Source organism: Thalassophryne amazonica, chromosome 3 (assembly GCF_902500255.1).
Source record: "Thalassophryne amazonica chromosome 3, fThaAma1.1, whole genome shotgun sequence".
In the NCBI taxonomy this organism is placed as follows: Eukaryota; Metazoa; Chordata; class Actinopteri; order Batrachoidiformes; family Batrachoididae; genus Thalassophryne; species Thalassophryne amazonica.
The window spans coordinates 44,879,035-44,898,195 of NC_047105.1; the positions used below are offsets into that span (position 1 = coordinate 44,879,035).

At 38.0% G+C, this 19,161-nt stretch overlaps 1 protein-coding gene across 1 annotated transcript in view; it reads left to right on the plus strand.

Annotated features, from left to right (window-relative positions):
- kif5ab (kinesin family member 5A, b) overlaps positions 1-7,912 on the plus strand; it is a 321,264-nt gene extending 313,352 nt beyond the window's left edge. The window contains 3 exon segments of the mRNA XM_034166139.1: positions 4,532-4,559; positions 5,038-5,156; positions 7,810-7,912. Coding sequence (XP_034022030.1) covers positions 4,532-4,559; positions 5,038-5,143 — 134 coding nt within the window. The 3' untranslated portion in view covers positions 5,144-5,156; positions 7,810-7,912.
- Positions 7,913-19,161: the final 11,249 nt, after the last annotated feature.

Here is a 19,161-nt window from a genome sequence, read left to right on the forward strand (position 1 = left end):
ACATTTAGTTTTTGAGAACTGCCTACCTGACACAGATTTACTATAAAGTGCGACACTGTTTGTATTTCTGAATGATTGATGTAAATGAAGTCTAAGAAATAGTCACTGATTTTGAAATGTTCATTTTCATCCCCTGATGTTTCTCGGAAAATGCTGCAGTCCCTAAATTTAAGAAATTACATATGATCCGACTAGTTGACTAATCACAAAAATAATCATCGACTAGTTGACTATGGAAATAGTTGTTTGTGGCAGCCCTACTCGCTACGTGGCGCGGGGATAAAACCCCCACCATCACATTTTGGATTTTTTGCTTTGAAGGGAAAAGCAGAACTGACATGTTGAAAGCTATTTGTAAAATCTGTAATGCACACATTGTGTACTGCGGAAATACGACAAACCTCACTGTCCACCTAGCAAGGCACCATCCTGAAGTAAATGCAGAGCTTCCAGTCAAACGTGCTGCAGCAGCAAGCCAACAGATACTGAAAGCAGCATTTTCCAATCTACCCAGCAGTTTGACAAAGTGAAACGCTTCACAAAATCAATCACGGACTTTATTTGCAAAGGCCTGCGGCCTTATTGTGTTGTAAAAATATGGGTTTCAGGAACATGCAACACACACTGGAGCTGAGGTACGTGATACCTTCCAGAAAGTATTTCTCTGAAACTAAAGGCTCACATTTGAGTTTTCAGGTGCTCTGTTTATGAAATTTTTTTTTTTACAGTACTGACTGAGCAGAACAGTTAAATAAGCTGCTAAATAAATATTAAAAACAGATTCACATGTGATGTGTGTTTTGGGGGGAAATATGCCTCCTGATATAGACTGTAGACATCATTATGAAACTTTTTCACTGGTATTAAGAAAGCTAAACTAACAATCGCAAAAATCTGCAATTTGTAAAAATCGCAGTTTAAATCGAATCAGCACCTAAAAAAATCGTGAGAGAATTGAATCGGGGGAAAAGCATATCGTCCCATCCCTAAGTCCCAGTTAGTCACTTTAATCTGCACAAAAGTGACTCATGATTGACATATTTTAATGCTTTGAGAGGGGTTAAGAAGCGAAACAATGAACCAACGAAGCAGCAGATCGAAGCACTACTTTATTGGTTCAAGGTTCAAAGCAAAGTTGCGCTGCAGAAACAGTTGATTACAGACCCACTGCAGGGTCTGTAATTTTCCCAACAACCACCCTCAAAACAACAGCTGCTCTGAAGGACTGATAAGGGAATCATTAAGCAAAAAGGCTATAATGTAAAAATGTCTTAACGATACCCAAAAAGAACCGGTTCCCAATACCCATCCCTACCCATGCATAAATGTGTGCCAACAAGGTCAAGGTAATGGCATCTCATGCAGAATGCGATGCAAGAATCTGGCTTCATGGCATGGAAAACCAAGAATCCAGCAAATACTGAGCTTACATCCGAAGTTTAAGTAGCCCGCTCCTGATGAGCCGCTCATAAGCTTCAGGTGTGAGGAGATGAACAGGTGTTCTTTGGCTCTGCAGCGCGCCACCTGGGGGAAAAGCAGACAAACTACATACAAGGTTAAAAAAGGGCAAAGGGCCAGGGCAGACCATGACCGAAACTTTATTCATAGTAGTTGTAATGATGTACTGAATGTGCTCACATGTCCATCTATATTGTGAATTTCAAGTAACAAAATGTGGTTCAAACTTGATGGAAAAGTCTGTGAGATCCCTGCTCCCCGTCTGAGATTTTAATGAGAGCTTTTGGAGATAGTATGTCAAACCCAAATACCCCTAAAAGAGCTGTAATCCACATCCTTAATTCCAGACTTTTCACATATGAACACATTATTTTTTTCTCAGTCAGTTTGACACAACCATGTGGATAAAATTTCTCAACATCAGGTTTTAAATTGAGCACTCCTGTAATCCATTTAAGCATGAGCTCCCTTAGTAATAACCAATTCACCAAATAGAAGCAAAGAGTACGAGGTCTATTAGATAAGAAACCGACATTTTTATTTTTTTTTTAACTATATGGATTTGAATGACGTGCGATTACACCAATCATGCTTGAACCCTCGTGCACATACGTGAGTTTTTTCACGCGTGTCGGTGACGTCATTTCCCTGTGGGCAGGCCTTGAGTGAGATGTGGTCCCACCCTCTCGGCTGAATTCCTTTGTTTCACATGCTGCTCGAGACGGCGCGCGTTGCTTTATCAAAGTTTTTTCTGGACCTGTGAGGAATATCCGAGTGGACACTATTCGAGAAATTAAGCTGGTTTTCGGTGAAAAGTTTAACGGCTGATGAGAGATTATGGGGTGTTTCTGTTGCTGTAAGGACTTCCCACGGAGCGGGACATTGCGCAGCGCTTCCAGGCGCCGTCGTCGGCTTGTTTTGACCTGAAAACATCCTAATTTAAGGCTTAATTCACCCAGGACGTCGTGAGAGAACAGAGAAGATTCAGAAGAGGCCGGCATGAGGACTTTATGCGGACATTCCACTGTTTAAGGACATTTTTTAATGAAAGACGTGCGCGCAAATTCGCCAAGTCGTTTCCGTGACGACTCGACGAATCTGTGTGCGCCGCGACAGGAAAAACACCTCCGTGTTGAAAACCATTTGTAAAATTCAGGCAGCTTTTGATGGCTTTCAACAAGTGAGTAACTGAGAAATTGTTTAACAGCTTGGGCATGTTCCAACTTGCGCGTTAAGGTTTCCAACGGAGGTGTTTTTCCTGTCGCGACCCCCCGCGGTCGGGTCCGGCCCGACATGCGACTCTGCCCGCACGTTCTTTCATTACAAAATGTCCGTTAACAATGGAATGTCCGAATAAACTCCTCATGCCGACTTCTTCTGAAAGTTCTCTGTTCTCTGACGACTTACTGGGTCAACAGAGCCTGAAATGTGGAGGTTTTCAACTTGAAACGGCGAGACGCTGCCACCTCGAAGCGCAGATCGCCGTCAGGCACCGTGGGCTGTCCTTACGGCGACACTACCAGACCAAAATCTCTCATAAGCCGTTAAAATTTTTACCGAAAACCAGCTGAATTTATCGAATGGTGTCCACTCAGTTGTGCCTTACAGTTTTGAAAAAATTTTGATCAAACAAAGCAGCAGTCTCTGAGCCATTCCTAAACAATGAAAAAATCGACGAGAGGGTGGGCCACTCCTCACTCAAAGACTGCCCACAGGCGAATGACGTAACCGACAGGCGTGAAAAAACTCTCGCATGCCCACAAGGGTTCAAGCATGTCTGATGTAATCACACATGATTCAAATCCATATGGTTTTTGAAAAAAATAATAAGGTCGGATACTTTTCTAATAGACCTCGTATACAAAGTAAGTACACTGCCAGCGAGCGCCTCACAGGAATAACAATAAATAAAAGCACCACACACACACACACACACACACACACACACACACACACTCACACACACTAATCATTAGGTGGATTTACTGACACAAGGACACATAATAATATATCTGGTGCGGTCTTCGCTATGTTGAGTCACATAAAAGAACAAATGAAAATTCAGCAACAAATATATGTCAGGGTTATTCAAGGACAGAGCACAGGCCTTGATGGAGTGGTTGCTGTAATAAAAAGAAGAGTTAAAAGTAGCTTAAGTCTCATTTTTCATGTACTTGCTTTTGTGCTACTGAAAGGAGTCTTTTTTTTTTTTTTATAGAAAATGACATTTAAACATTTGTTCAAGCTTTAGCAAATGTAGGTCAGCAGGGGCCTCATGTATATAGGCTGAGAACATACAAAAAACTGGCGTATGTCCTTCTCCACGCTAACATTCAGATGCATCAAACGTGAAATGACCATGGAAATGTGTGGTGCACCACGTCAAATTCATGGCTGGCGCACACACGTTTCTACAACTATTGGTCCACTGCCGACACGTAGACACTGCAAAAACTGTCCCTCTCAAAATAAGACAAATAATCCGAAATCTAGCCAGATTGTCTTGTTTTAAGCAAAGAAAACAAATTTGCCATTGCATTAAGAAAAATTTACTTGGTTAGAATTCTCAAAACTAGCAAAATGTCTAGGCACTGAATAATCAAAATGTGCCTTAAACTAGACACAATTCTTACTGTAAGATTTGCCTCTGTCTTAAAATAAGGAAAACAATCTTGTTCCTTTGCTTGAATGATTTGAAATCCATTGCCTTTCCTTGTTACTGGTTAAATACAGCTTGATATTAGCTGGAAAAACATAATAAGAAAAAGGGAGATAGATACATTTTCCCAATATAAGACATTTTTTTCTTATTTTGGGAGATTATTTTTCTATTTAGAGAAAAAATTAAGTCAGATTTTCTTTAAACAAATCCTTTTTTTACTTTCTTAGATATCAGTTTTTGCAGTGATGGTGATGCTGGGAAACTGTTAGTAGAGTGAAAACAAGAAGTCATCAGAGTGATGTGCATTTCAGAGACACACTTATGAACAATTAACACACCCATGTATTTGCAATTATGTCCTCTCAATTTATATTTGCCTGTCACCTTATGTGCCTCTGTGTGTGTCCACAGGAAACACCACAGATATCAATGACAACAGGTAAGACCCCTGCACCCTCTTTGAACACCATGAAGCACTCGTATGTTGCTGTGTTACTGCAGGTTTTCGTGTTTGGGATTTCAGTAAAACTGGTGTGATCTGGCGCCCATTTTTTTTTTTTTTTTTTGCATTTTGTAATGGCTTACCATCACTTTGGCTTCACTTGAAGTCACTACTTTAATATTAGAGATCATCCAAAGTCACTTCCATGCTTAATGGCAACAGAAGAGCTGGAACATTTCCGAATACCATCACTCATGACTTTCTCACCGATATCTACAGTGTAGCTGACAGGGGCCAGTAAAGGACAAAGCACATTCTGAAATATGGCACTGCTTTCTATCCACCCTGCATGGACACTTAACTGAATTTCCACTCTCACTGCTGTCTCTCTGCTCTGCTGCTGCCCCCTGGTTGCTGGCACTGCTACTGCTGCTGCTGTGGCTGCTGATGTCCTTTGATTCTGGTGCATTGACAGCATGTGTGTGAGTGTGAATGTGAATACTGTGTCCAGAACTTCCATCTGCGACAATCAAGATCCAAACAAACTCTACAACCTGCATCCGAAGGCCTCAGCGAGCTAATAGCCCAGACAAGGTAAGAACATAAAATAAAAAAGTATATATATCTTAAAGATATATATACTTTTTTATTATCTGTCACGATTTTCTGTTTGATTTTGCTGTAAAATAAAGCACACAAAATAAAATTGATTCTTAAAACTCACAATACCACATTTAAGTAATTATCCTAATAAAACTAACCTCTTCTGAGAGCCCTGTTTCTCTAATGAAGTAGGTTGAAAACTACTGAATTAATACAAACTGAGGCAAACACTTTTCTTTAATTTACCATCAAAATATTTTATTTGACAAACTATATCTCGTCATTTTTGAATGGTTTATCTATTAACGTGTAAAAACTGAAGAAAATCAATTGTAAGGCCTGAAAGAAGTTTCCATAGGAAGTATTTTAGCCATGAGGTCAAGTGAGAGGGGGAAGTGTTGGCTGGTTAAATACTTGAAAGACACTGGACTCATCGAGAGGATTTAGTGCTGCTATAATGGACTCGTGCATAAGGTGGCAGCAACACAGCAATAATGATCCCAGCTGCCATTTAACACCACAGGGTCATGTTTTGATAGGAGCACATTTCATGGCAAAATAAAGCTATGATTGCTATATATATATATATATATATATATATATATATATATATATATATATATATATATATATATATATATATATATATATATATATATAAAATCAAGGTCATCATCGAGCAGAGCCAGTGCAGATTGACTTTCGTCCAGCATGTTATGTTGTTATATAAATTTATCCAATTTGCTATTGTAGAGCTTTTCCAAAATCTTACAAAATTGTGACAATAGAGACACAGGCCTGTAATTTGTAAAAATCCCAGATTTAAATAAAGGTATCACTTTTGCCACTTTCATACTGTTTTGAACAATTACAGTTTGAAATGATTTATTAAAATGATATGCTAATGGTTTTGCAATTTCAGTAATGATTTGCTTTACTAAAGACATATGTACATCATTATGATCCCTTGACTTTTTACTTTTACATGTACTAACTACCTTAATAATTTACCTTTCATCTACTGGACCAAGAAACAAGCATTGTGTGTGGATTTCTGTCAATTAATTGCTGATTTTGCCATGGGCTGTGTGGAATTTCAGCTGCCAGAGCTGGCCCAACATTAGCAAAGAATTTATTAAAACTGTCCACTACTTGACTCTTGTCATATTCATCTTTGTTCTTATACGTAAAATATATTGGATAGTTATTTGATTTGGATTTATTTGCTATAATAGTATTCAGTATTTTCCATGTTTCCTTTATGTTGTTTTTATTGTCATTTAGTATTTTTCCAAAGTATGATTTTTTTATAATTCCGCATGATAGTTGTTCATTTATTTTTATAGTCCTTATATTTAATCTCTGCCTCTCTTGATTTAGTTTTAATGAATTCTCTGTATAGCCTTTTTTTTCTTGCAAGCCTTTTGAAGACCTTTAGTTATCCATGGACGAGCTTTATATTTATTCTTATTACTATACTGTATAAATGGACAATTTTTGTTGCATATATTGAGAAATATGTTTTCAAATTCTGAATATGCCAATTTAGCATCCTGTTTTGTGTAAGTGGGATTCCAATTCTGTAAAAGTAAATCATGTTTTAAAGCAGTGATAGCTTATTCAGATTCCAAATGCTTACAATATTGTATTTTCTCAGTACATTTCCTATTTAAATTTAGATCAATTACTGTAAAAATTTGTAAATGGTCACTGATGTCATTGATTAATAAGCCACTTAGTGTTTTGGTATCAGTGTCATTTGTAAATATATTATCAGGGAGAGTAGCTGAATGTGAAATTATTCTTGAAGGCCTTGGGATTTTTGGATATAAATTTAAATAGTACATTTATTACAATTTTGTGGGTTCTGGTTGGTTTTGGTTGTTTTTTTTTTTTGGGGGGGGGGGGGGGTTACCCTGTACATTATAAAAACTGCAAATACATAAAAATATATAATTAAACAAAAATACACCATTTCTTTGAGGTGGTTTCCTTTGTTTCTAAGAAAACTGGGTTGTAATCAGATATTTAACACACACACACGGGTATATTAAAAACACCTAAAAAAAAAATCTATAAATAAAGGGGTATTAACTTCCTGCTATTCATACACTAGATTTATTTCTGCTATTGTTTATCTCACTGGGTTGCTGTCTTCTTTTATTTAAGTTAATCCTATTCACTAATACTTTCCACAGGGACAGCTGACCTAATTTGGTAACTTTGCAGCTGCAAAGCCAAAGTGTAATTAGTCACTCACCAACTTTTTTCCTGTTGGTGGAAAAAAATGTGTCCTTAAATTTGACAGCAGACAACACTGAAAGTATCATGTTTTCATATTTGTTTATTAATGTCAGGATGAAGTTTACTGCACGATAAACATATTTTGCACGTGAAGGTAAATTTTGCCTCCTGTGCAGTCTAAATTTGGAGGCAGTGAGCTTCTTGCATTTGTCAAATGCAGTAACTCTGTGAAAACATCCAAATAAAAAATGAAAGACACAGGACACGCCGCTGCTGGCAATGTTAGTGCGGCTCACTAACTGTGCTGTCTTCCTCTCAGTCATTCTCTCAAATGTGTTTGTCACACTTATTTTCTGTTTGTCTGCATTTCTCTCGTTCTCTGTTTCTTTTTTCTCTCCAGGTAAACGGTTTCTCAGAGGCCTCGTCTGTAATCCTGCATGCAGCCGACCACCGTCCTCACCTCACCACTCCTTCCTCTTTCCTCTTTCCTCCTCATCGCTTTCCTTCTTTCTTCTCCTGCTTGCTCCTCTCCCCCCTTATTTTTTATGTACTGCGTAGATGCTGAGGGAGGAATATGCAGCTATTAGAAAACAACTATTGCACAAGAACTGCATCTTATTTAGGCCATGGTACAAGTAGGTTTTTGGTGCGATCTAAGGTGATGAAAACAACCCTGACAGCCGAGCCTTAATATGCCATGGCCAAAACCAAAATGTGTGATAACCTTCCCAAAGTGGCAGTTATCACCAGGTACAGGTCAAAATATTCAAAAAATATCCAATCATATTGTGTCACACATTATTTGTCTGATTATAACAATTACAAAAAGTTATAGTTTGGACGATCTATGACTGAAAGTTATGGAGTTATGGGGTAAAAACTCCAAAAATGGTGACAAAGGGTGATGTCAAAAGTGAAGTTGCTCCCTTTTTGGTAAAATGTGATGAAAGTTTTTTTTTTTTGAGCTAACAGGATTTTAAACAGGAATAGTTTGCCCCACTTGTTATGCTACAAATTACAAATTAGACAAATGACTGTACTTTGATGAACATTTATTGCAACAGCAGCATATAGTTTGAGCTTCACAGATGAGCTCCAATCACATCACTCCCCTCTGATGCTTGCTTGTGAAATCAGGGGGTGATTATTAGATCCACATTTTCTCCCCGGTGGAGGCGGGGCAGACAAGCAGCAGTGATGTGAGGCAGCATGCAGCTTTGATGAACAGCAGGGGGAACTGGGAAATTGTTGCATCTTAAACTGCCCTCCCAATTTGGAGAGTGTTTTAGAAGATCATGTCAACAATGTGTTTTAGTCAGAGGTATGTGGTAGTTATGTGAATGAGACATGTTAGTGTATAAGTAGGACGCAGCTCAAGGTATCTTTTTAAAGTCTATTAGTTTAACCAATATTTTGCCTTATCTTTTACCAAAATGAGAGCAACTTTACATTTTGAGCCTATGTCACCATTTTTGACATTTTACCCAATGTAAGGGGGCAGCATGGTGGCTTAATGGTTAGCACTGTTGCTTCACAGCGAGAAGATCGTGGGTTCAATTCCCGCCTGTAAAGTATACAAACTGCTGGTATGAATCCAGGAATATATAGGTCAGGGGTTTTGAACGATAGTTACTTGTCATAGGCTATTGCTAAACAATGTAAACAAAGGTTGAAGTCAGAGTATCAGTATGCTCCCATGATCAGATAAGGAAGACTGAGGCTACAGTTGGGTCGAAAGTACACAAATAATAAATGTTTTTCATTTGTGCAATAGTAAGAATATTTGCAGGAATTGAAAGACTGTAGCCTCACAGCAAGAAGGACATGGGTTCGATTCTGACCTGTGGCCTTTCTGTGTGGAGTTTGCATGTTCTCCCCGTGTTTACGTGGGTTTCCTCTGGGTGCTCCGGTTTCCTCCCACATCCAAAGATACGCAGGTTAGGTTGATTGGAAACTTTCAGTTGTCCGTAGGTGTGCGAGTGGGTGTGAATGTGTTTGTTTCTCTATATGTGGCCCTGTGACAGACTGGCGTCCTGTCCTGGGTGTATCCTGCCTCGCGCTCTGTGACTGCTGGGATAGGCTCCAGCCCCCCGTGACCCTTGGTTGGACTAAGCGGTTGAAGATGAGTGTGTGTGTGAGTGTGATCCAATGTAAGGTCAAATTGTTTAAGTTGTGGGAAGCAAACTCAGAAGACTCTAAGAATTGACAGGAGACGGACTTAAAAACCAGATGCTGTATTAAAAAGATGCCCAGACTGAACAAGAGAGTCACCACCATTTACAGCGCTGGGATGTTGAAAACAGACGTCACGTGCACTGCTGCTAACAAGAGCCCCGACCTCTGGGCTTGCATGCATTTTAAACCTGCACTCGCCCAACCTCCAGGTGGGTGGGCCTTCCCTGCTAGGTAGATCAGTAGAGCTATTGGATTGGGTGAAAAAGTGTTTGCGTTTGACCTTATGTGCAGGTGACATGTTCGCGTTGCTCATAGAGCAGAATATTTCATGATGCCTGTCTGCCCCAGACGGAGATATGTAGACCTTCAGTTTTATTAGGCATGTATCATCAAGGTGGTCCGACGACAAGTGTTATGGAATATTCTGCCCAATAACTCAAAAATGTTTAACCATAGATACTGTACTTGAAACTATACCTTTTTGGAGTCACTGTGATCAGACAATTAATTTGTTATACTTTCCCACGTGACAGGAGCATTTTCAAATTTTTACCCCATATAGTCTTTCACAGACCATTACCTGGCCATGGCGAGTGAACTTTATTCATGCGCACAATGAGGCCACATTCAAATGAACCAAAATGCATAAAATACTCTGGGAAGGTTACATTAGTACATTAGTCCATGGTACACTGAGGTTGGAATGCAAGTGTTGTTCAGTGACCTTCACTTGTACCAGTAAGGTCAAAATTGGCTGTGGGGCTCACGGACTAATTTGCCTGACCTGGCCTTTTATCACTGTTACAGCACACCAACCCTTAACCCCACTATTGTTTGCAAAAACCAGGCTTCACAAAAACAAAAATGTAAGGTTGGTGAAAGAAGGTGTTATACTGTATGTTACCACAAGAGTGCGCAATGTCTTGATGAGGAAATCACAGCGAACACATTCAACTCCGTGAACTGGATTTCATCAGAGTTTGATGTTTGAATCTAAATTTGATGCCAAATTATTCCCAACATACAAAACTGTTGTCTGTTGTCTGACTGTCTGTGCTGTGTTGTCACAAGTTAAAATATAGGAATTCTTTACATTTTGAGATTATCTCCTCAGTAGAAAATTTCTCTGACCTGTTACTGAATTACATTTTATCAGGATCAGAGCTCAGATCCGAACATTCCAATCATTTCCAGAAAAAAAGTTTAATCACCTCAATCGAAACTTGGCATCTTTGAGGAGTTCAACCCCAAAAATCTGCTTTCCAGCCTCATTAATTATTGAGATCTGAGTCATGGATGACTTTAGTTGTTTTTTGTTTTTTTTACTCTGGTCAGACTTTGGTTTATGACAGAACATTCCATTAGAACTGACAGAGATGTTGTGTACTGCCCACAGAAACAAACACACACACACACACACACACACACACAAACTGCACTGCAGCCCCCAACCCCAACGTTTGAATTTTGAATTTGTGCTTTAGTATGTTGGGTACGGTACACGGGTCATATTTAAATACTGTGAACCTCAAGCTCATGTAACTTATGTTTTGGACCACGTGTCAATTTTTGGTCTTGTTCGGAAAAAAAAAAAAAACTAATTTGTTGTTAAATTCCATAAACACACATGATATAATAGTACATCTGTTGATCTGTGATCAGAACAAGAGGCATAAAATCACAATGAACCTTTGCCACAAAAAGAGCAGTATAACCGAAGTACTAAAACTGGAGTTAAATTGCAAATCTCTCCTCACAAATTGTTGTTTATTGTTGGTTTGGAACCATTTTGCTGATTCAGTACAAATTGTCAATGTGGTGCCTTTTCATTCTTCACAAAATATAAAAGATGTAAAAACAGTGCCAGTCAAGTGCCAGTCAAGACAAGTATGCTACAGCACACATAATAAAGTACACATGGTACTTCACCATCATTTCTCACATTGGGCTGTTTTTTAAAACTTCACATTAACAGGACAGAGAAAAAAATAAATGTAATACTGCTCAAGACTGTCATCAAAATGTAGTGTTCCTCTTTGAGGATATGTGGCATACAGGTAACTAGGGTACTTCAAAAAGGTCTTGGCCTTACCCAGAAAACATGACAGGGGAAAGATTGTTTTTGCATTACTTCTCAACAGAGTCTCTCTTTATTCCAAAAAACTTTGTCCACCGAATTTCAAGCTTCTCTGTACCTTCATGGAAGAAGGTCACGTCTTGAACCTCCAGATACTTTTGTTTCCAGATGAGGCCAAGAACCATTTGAGGTATCCACAAAATCCAATAATACTGTGTTTTGTTTTTCCCCTAAGAAATAATTTCTACTTTTAAATTCTTAAATAAAATCCTGGCAGTGGGACAATCTCATCAGATGCATCAAAAAAGAGCATTTGAACACATGATTAATTGCAGTTTGTATTTAGACACTTGCAAGAGGCAAACACTCCCCATAATAACTTCCTGTTTGAACAGCTTCAAGGTGTTCCAACATTCTCATGGAAGAGTAAAATTTTAAAAGAAAAAGTGTAGCACCTATTTTTATACTGTTAGTTCTAGTTAAGATAATATATTATCATATATTTATTTTTAAATGGCATTTATCTGTAATTTCTTAATTATAAGCAACCACTGAATGTGAAGCATTTGCAGTTTTTGTGTTTGTAAATATGTTTTTGTGTTTGTAAATATGTTTATGGCAACAGCTTTATTTTTGCTGCGGAATGCTAAGTATTTCCAAATTCCATGACTGAATGAAAATGTGTACTGCTTCCATACCGACATGCTTTTGTTTTGAAGATGAGAGTGGTTGTGACAAGATGTTTCAACAAGTGAAAAGTCTGTTTTGATGTCAGGAAATATATTTCAGATTTCTACAGATGCATATGGTCTGGTCAGGATATCTGAAATTATAATATGAGTAGTAAGAAGGATAAAGATGGGACATACAACCCCAGTTCCAGTGAAGCTGGGATGTTGTGTAAAATGTAAATAAAAACAGAATACAATGATTTACAAATCCTCTTCAACCTATATTCAATTGAATACAGCACAACGACAAGATACTTAATGTTCAAACTGATAAACTTTATTGTTTATGTGCAAATATTTGCTCATTTTGAAATGGATGCCTGCAACATGTTTCAAAAAAGGTGGGACAGTGGTATGACTGTGCTACATCACCGTTCCTTCAAACAACACTCAATAAGCGTTTGGGAACTGAGGACACTAATTGTTGAAGCTTTGTAGGTGGAATTCTTTCCCATTCTTGCTTGATGTACAACTTCAGTTGTTCAACAGTCCAGGGTCTCCGTTGTCGTATTTTGTGCTTCATAATGCACCACACATTTTCAATAGGCGACAGGTCTGGACTGCAGGCAGGCCAGTCTAGTACCCGCACTCTGCCACGCTGTTGTAACATGTGCAGAATGTGGGTTGGCATTGTCTTGCTGAAATAAGCAGGGTCGTCCCTGAAAAAGCCGTTGCTTGGATGGCAGCATGTGTTGCTCCAAAACCTGGATGTACCTTTTAGCATTGATGGTGCCATCACAGATGTGTAAGTTGCCCATGCCATGGGCACTAACACACCCCCATACCATCACAGAACTTTGCCCTGGTAACAGTCTGGATGGCCTTTTTCCTCTTTTGTCCAGAGGACACAAAGTCCATGATTTCCAAAAACAGTTTGAAATGTGGCGTCATCAGACCACAGCAGACTTTTCCACTTTGCGTCTGTCCATTTCAAATGAGCTCGGGCCCAGAGAATGTGGCGGTGTTTCTAGATGTTGTTGATGTTTGGCTTTCGCTTTGCATGGTAGAGTTTTAATTTGCACTTGTCGATGTAGCGACGAACTGTGTTAACTGACAATGGTTTTCTGAAGTGTTTCTGAGCCCACACGGTAACATCCTTTACACAATGATGTCAGTTTTTAATGCAGTGCCGCCTGAGGGATTGAAGGTCACAGGCATTCAGTGTTGGTTTTTGACCTTGCTGCTTATGTGTAGAAAGTTCTCCAGATTCTCTGAAACTTGCTCAAAAACAAAAAAGTCAGTTTGAACATTAAATATCTTGTCTTTGTGGTGTATTCAACTGAATATAGGTTGAAGAGGGTTTGCAGATCATTGTATTCTGTTTTTATTTACATTTCACACAATGTCCCAACTTCATTGGAATTGAGGTTGAAGTTTTAAGTGACAAATTCTTTAATCAAAGGTAAAAATAAATAAATAAATAGATAGATACAAAAATAAGGTCCAACTGTATTGCCCATATCAAAAGTAAATCATCCAAAGAATCATTTATAAAAATGGATTTTGTGTTTGCTCATTTTGTCTTTGTCTGATAGTCAATTTTGTTGTAACATCTGAGACAGTTAAGTCAAATATGCCAAAATATAGGGAGTAAATATGTGGACAAAGTGTGGTCTCCCATTGCCAATGTTATTATTAGTGCCAAAAAAAACAAAAAAAACAACAAACAAAAAAAACTGCATATCCAGTTGCAGCCAGGCAGGTGTTAGCATCGTTAGAAGGAATGTTGTAGAACATTGTGAGTGATCAGGCATTTTTTTAACATGTTTTAGTGCCCCTTCACACATAGTATGAATAAATACAACTCAGAGTGGAACAGCTTGTATGAGTGAACCACGAAAACATCGAGCCAATGGGCAGGCGTGTACAATGCCACTGTGACAGTTTGTGCACGCGAGAACACAGTGCAAGCAGCGGTGCGTGCAGCTGCTCACACTGCCGAAAATTTAAAAAAAAATACATGTCACCCACAGGATTCGAACCTGCACTTTCCAAAAACTCTGATTACCAGTCAGAAACTTTACCACTGAGCTACCATCGCTGCCCTGTAAAAGGTGCAGGAAATGCCCGATATCAAGAAGGACATGGACATATTTAAAAAAATAAATACAACCCCTGGCAATAATTATGGAAGACAGCTCTGAGCTGGAAACAGGACATTTTAGTTTTGTGGGAAAAGTGGGGGAGAAACACAGAAGTAATGTCTAATGGGACTCGTATGTACTCGGGTGCATTCAGCAGTGGTTGGCAATCATTAGTTGCATTCATTTGTAAGTGACATATTATAGTAGGAAATAGGAATATTTCCTATTGTTTTGAACCCAGATGAGCTCAATGTTCTCAATTTAGGAATCTGGATGCAAATTTGGGCCAAAAAATTTTTTTCCAACTGCTATCATTTTTACAGATCATTTACCTCATTATAACTGAATTCTGACCTTTAATTTTTAAAGTTTTAAACATCCAAAAGACATTTAAATATCTCAACCTTCAGCGATTCATGGACTCACTGGTGAGTCCACATCAGTGTCCTTATGTTTCTAGTCCCATAAGGGTAAAACAATTTTCATTTGGTGACACCTTTAATTGAAGTTACTGCAGTTAAGAAATATAGTACTTTCCCTTTCACATGTCATAATTTGACACTGTCAAGTATTAATATTTAAAATTGTGAAAACGGAACTGCCAAAATTTTAATTAATGTAGAATATTCATAAATCACTGAATCATTCTTACAAGTCAAACACTGATTAAATCAAAACCTTGATGTAGACTAAATAGAATTATGATTTTTTTTTTAATTCATATTTAACACAATCAAATATTTTGTGAATCTATGCAGTACTGTGCAAAATCTTAAATTGTGAAGCAGAGATGCTGCAAATACAATCAGAACCATCTGACTACCAAATCATTTATCATAAAAGGCACTAAAGATTAAGGACTAATCAAAGTAGTGTGTTGCCCATGGGGATCCACAGGCTCTAGATTGGGTAGTGTTTATAAAATAAGTAACTGACATTTTTCAAGAGTGGGAATAAAATGTGCAAAGTTTCTATAATGAGTTGGAATGGTGTGTGAGTGCAGAATGTTTTTACAACCTTAGACCTTAGACCTCAATAGTTCTTAGAAGAAGAACTCAACCCTTTTTTCCTGTTAATTACATAATTTTTTAATGTTAATTTACTGTCTTAATGTATTTATAAATTTTTAGGTTTTTGTTATCATATACACACGCCACTATTATTTTCATTATTACGCACGCCCGTGCAACTTCATTACACGCGCACGCGCGCACACACACGTATATTGTGTTTGTAAACCTGCGTGGACCCCAGGAAGAGTAGCTGCAGCAGAGCTGCAGCTAATGGGGATCCAAATAAATAAACAAATAAACACACAAACACACATAGGTTCTTGTCTTTTCTGCACTCTGCCACAAACCGTTGCTTCTATTTTTAGACACAGAGATGGTGGCGGAAGACATCAAACACAATACACATTTCACTCATGATACCAGCAACATAACACTTAACTCAGTCATGGTAGCAGCAACATGACACTTAACTAAACTGACTAAACCAATTGGACTATTAAAAATCCCTAAATCAAAAACAGTAACAACACTGTTCAACTAACATGAACCACAATAACATTTAAAACCCCAAAACCCTGAATTCCCATGTTGCATTGCAGCACAACATCCATTGATTACTGGTTATCTTAAATCGCTAATTTCCCAGAAAAATATTTGTCCTATCAACTTTACATTTTTTCAGCGTTAATCCTTGACCCAAAATACATAAGCATACCAGACCGCAAATAATAGCTCTTCCCAGTTTCTCCATGATCAAAGCCATGCACACAGAGACCACTTGGCTATTATAATCAAAGTAAATGTCCTGTGTGAAAACATCATACCTTTTAAACAGTATTCTTTTGTGTGAGCAATCTCATGGTTTTACAAGAACATCATAATGTTGTTTGCTTTGTGGAACTGGACTTTGGGCTTTAACATTACAGTCATGAGATTTGTTTAAATCTGAAAATGTCTATTAATTTCTTGATTGTGCTGCTTCATAATATGTTTGTTAATCAACATTTGCCTGTTTCAGATTTTCTCTCTTACCAGCAACCTAATGGAGAGAACATTTTAAAACACAAATAGATATAAAACACTGGAGTGCTTAAGACTTTTGCTCAGTACTGTATTAAGTGAATGTTATAAAACTGATTAAACAGTTTGCCACGTGCAGTAAACAAGCTCAGTTGTAAAGGAAGCCCTGCTGGTATAGTGCGTCATTTAAAGACACCCATGCTTCACCTTAAGATGAACATGTGACAGGGATGCAGGGGTTACTGTAGGTCACTTGCAGCAAATACAGGCCCGTCTTCTCGCCTAATCAGAGAGTAAAAATTTAGCCTTTGCATGAAAAAGCATATATATTTGTGCAACTTGTATTTAATTTCAATTACAAATGAATAGATAATTGGAGCGATACACAGATTAATCCATCAATGTCGGACTTTGTACATTTCTGTCCTTGTCCTTAAAAAAATCTATATTGAGGCTGATTAGAAATATGTTTAGCTCACTATCATATTTTCTTAATGTGTCACCCTCTTTATTCTTCTACACAATCCTTCACTTTGAGATTTGGAGATGATCAAAAAATGATCTTCTGAAAAGGTAAAAAAGAGAAAAAGACAGGAAAAGCTGATTAAATTACCAACTTTCATTTACTGTGTAATAATAACATGTGGTCAGGCTTTATGTTCCTCCTGGTGTTGATCGTGACAACTACAATTCTTCTGACATGCATTTTTGATGTATATTGAGTTGTGTGACATTAAATGTTTGGCCAATTGAATGTGGCAATGAGTTTGTCTAATTGGTTTGTCTCGTGACATAAGTGGAAAAAAAAAACATCTGACCATTTTACAATACTGAAGGTGGAGCTGCAACCCTATTATGCAGAAATGATGATTTGATGAGAATGGTTATAAAAGATAAAAAAAGTGTTTGTGTTCGTTTGTTTGTGTCGGTGCGTTTGTGAGATTTAATGCATGCAGTACACTCTTATGTAGTTGCAGAGACGCTCTGTTATCAGAACTTTCAATAAAGGTGATTCTGTGTATTATTCATTAAGGGCGTCTTTATTCCTACAAGTGCACTTACAAACGTAAGTTTACATACACCTTCACTAAAAACCTTTAAACTCTGTTTCTCCAACTGCACATATCTCAAATGATCAAATAATGTATGTTAAGTCAATTATAAAGTCTACTTTGTTTCCATGTAAAGTTATTTTTAAAAGCAATTCCAAGATGAATTTGCTTTTATTCATTGTATCAGATTTTCAGTTGGTCACTGGTTTACATCCACCAAGATCAAAGCCACTTGAAACAAATGAAAGATAGCGGTACATTCCAAAAATTGATAGAATTACTTAGAAAAATGTAACTGCTGGGATGTAGGTTAAATGGTAAAAATGGACTGCATTTATATAGCGCTTTTCCATCTGCATCAGACTCTCAAAGCACTTTACAAATAATGCCTCACATTCACCCTGATGTGAGGGTGCTGCCATACAAGGTGCTCACTACACACCGGGAGCAACTAGGGGATCAAAGACCTTGCCCAAGGGCCCTTAGTGATTTTCCAGTCAGGCTGGGATTTGAACCGAGGAGCTTCTGGTCTCAAACCCAATGCCTTAACCACTAGACCATCACCTCCCCCAGGTTCTTTCGTTTAAGAGTGGGGGAACTCCTGTGGAATTATATAGTACAGAATTATGTTTCCTCTCTTTTTAAATTATATTATTAAAAATGGAACAGGTCTTAGCTCACTATCTAAAAACTCTGGGTCTGTTCATGAAGCATGGGGCTAGCGACCACTTTAATCTCTCTCCTTCCCTGTTCATTTAATTCAACTCGATTTGATTTACACACTGCCAAATAACAACAAAGCTACCTCAAAGTGCCTCACACAAGTACCAACCCCTAGTACACAGGCAACAGTGGTAAGGAAAAACGCCCTCTGATGATGTTGAGGAAGAAACCTGAAGCAGACCAGACTCAGAGGGGTGACCCACTGCTTTGGCCAGTTACAAGGTTTTTACAAAGTATACGTTTACTGCTGGTTAGCTAATGTCTTAGATGCTGTTATATCTGGCTGACTGATTCTGCTTTCTTTCTCTCTCTGGAGGATTTTATTAAAAAGAAGACCTGAAAGTTCAGCTACAATTTTCCAGAAGGCACATCTGAGATGCAAGCCTAGATTTAATGTTTTGGTGAAAGAAGACCCTCCTCTGTACCACCTCATCATGACGCTGTATAATTGGGGATACAAAATGCAAAACTTGCACTGTGCACAATTTCTCCAATCACAGCCACAGAAGCCTGTAACAACTTCTGGGTTGTCTGTGTGTCTTGGTGGCTTTCCTCACTCTTCTCCTTCTTGCACAGTCACTCAGTTTTTGAGAACTGTCTACTCCACACAAATTTACCATAGAGTGCCATACTGTTTATATTTCTTCATAATTTATGTAAATAAAGTTCAAGACATTATTCAGTGACTTGGAAATGTTCATGTATCCATCTCCTGACCTCTCTGAAGAAAAGTGGCAATTAAACTGATTATTTACAGGTAATATACCAAAGGGACTGATTACTTATGCAACCCATCATCTTGGCTTTTATAGTTTTAATTCATTTATATCAAGTTGTAGAGATTTACTTTCAGGTTGAGTCTCAGGAAGATAATTTA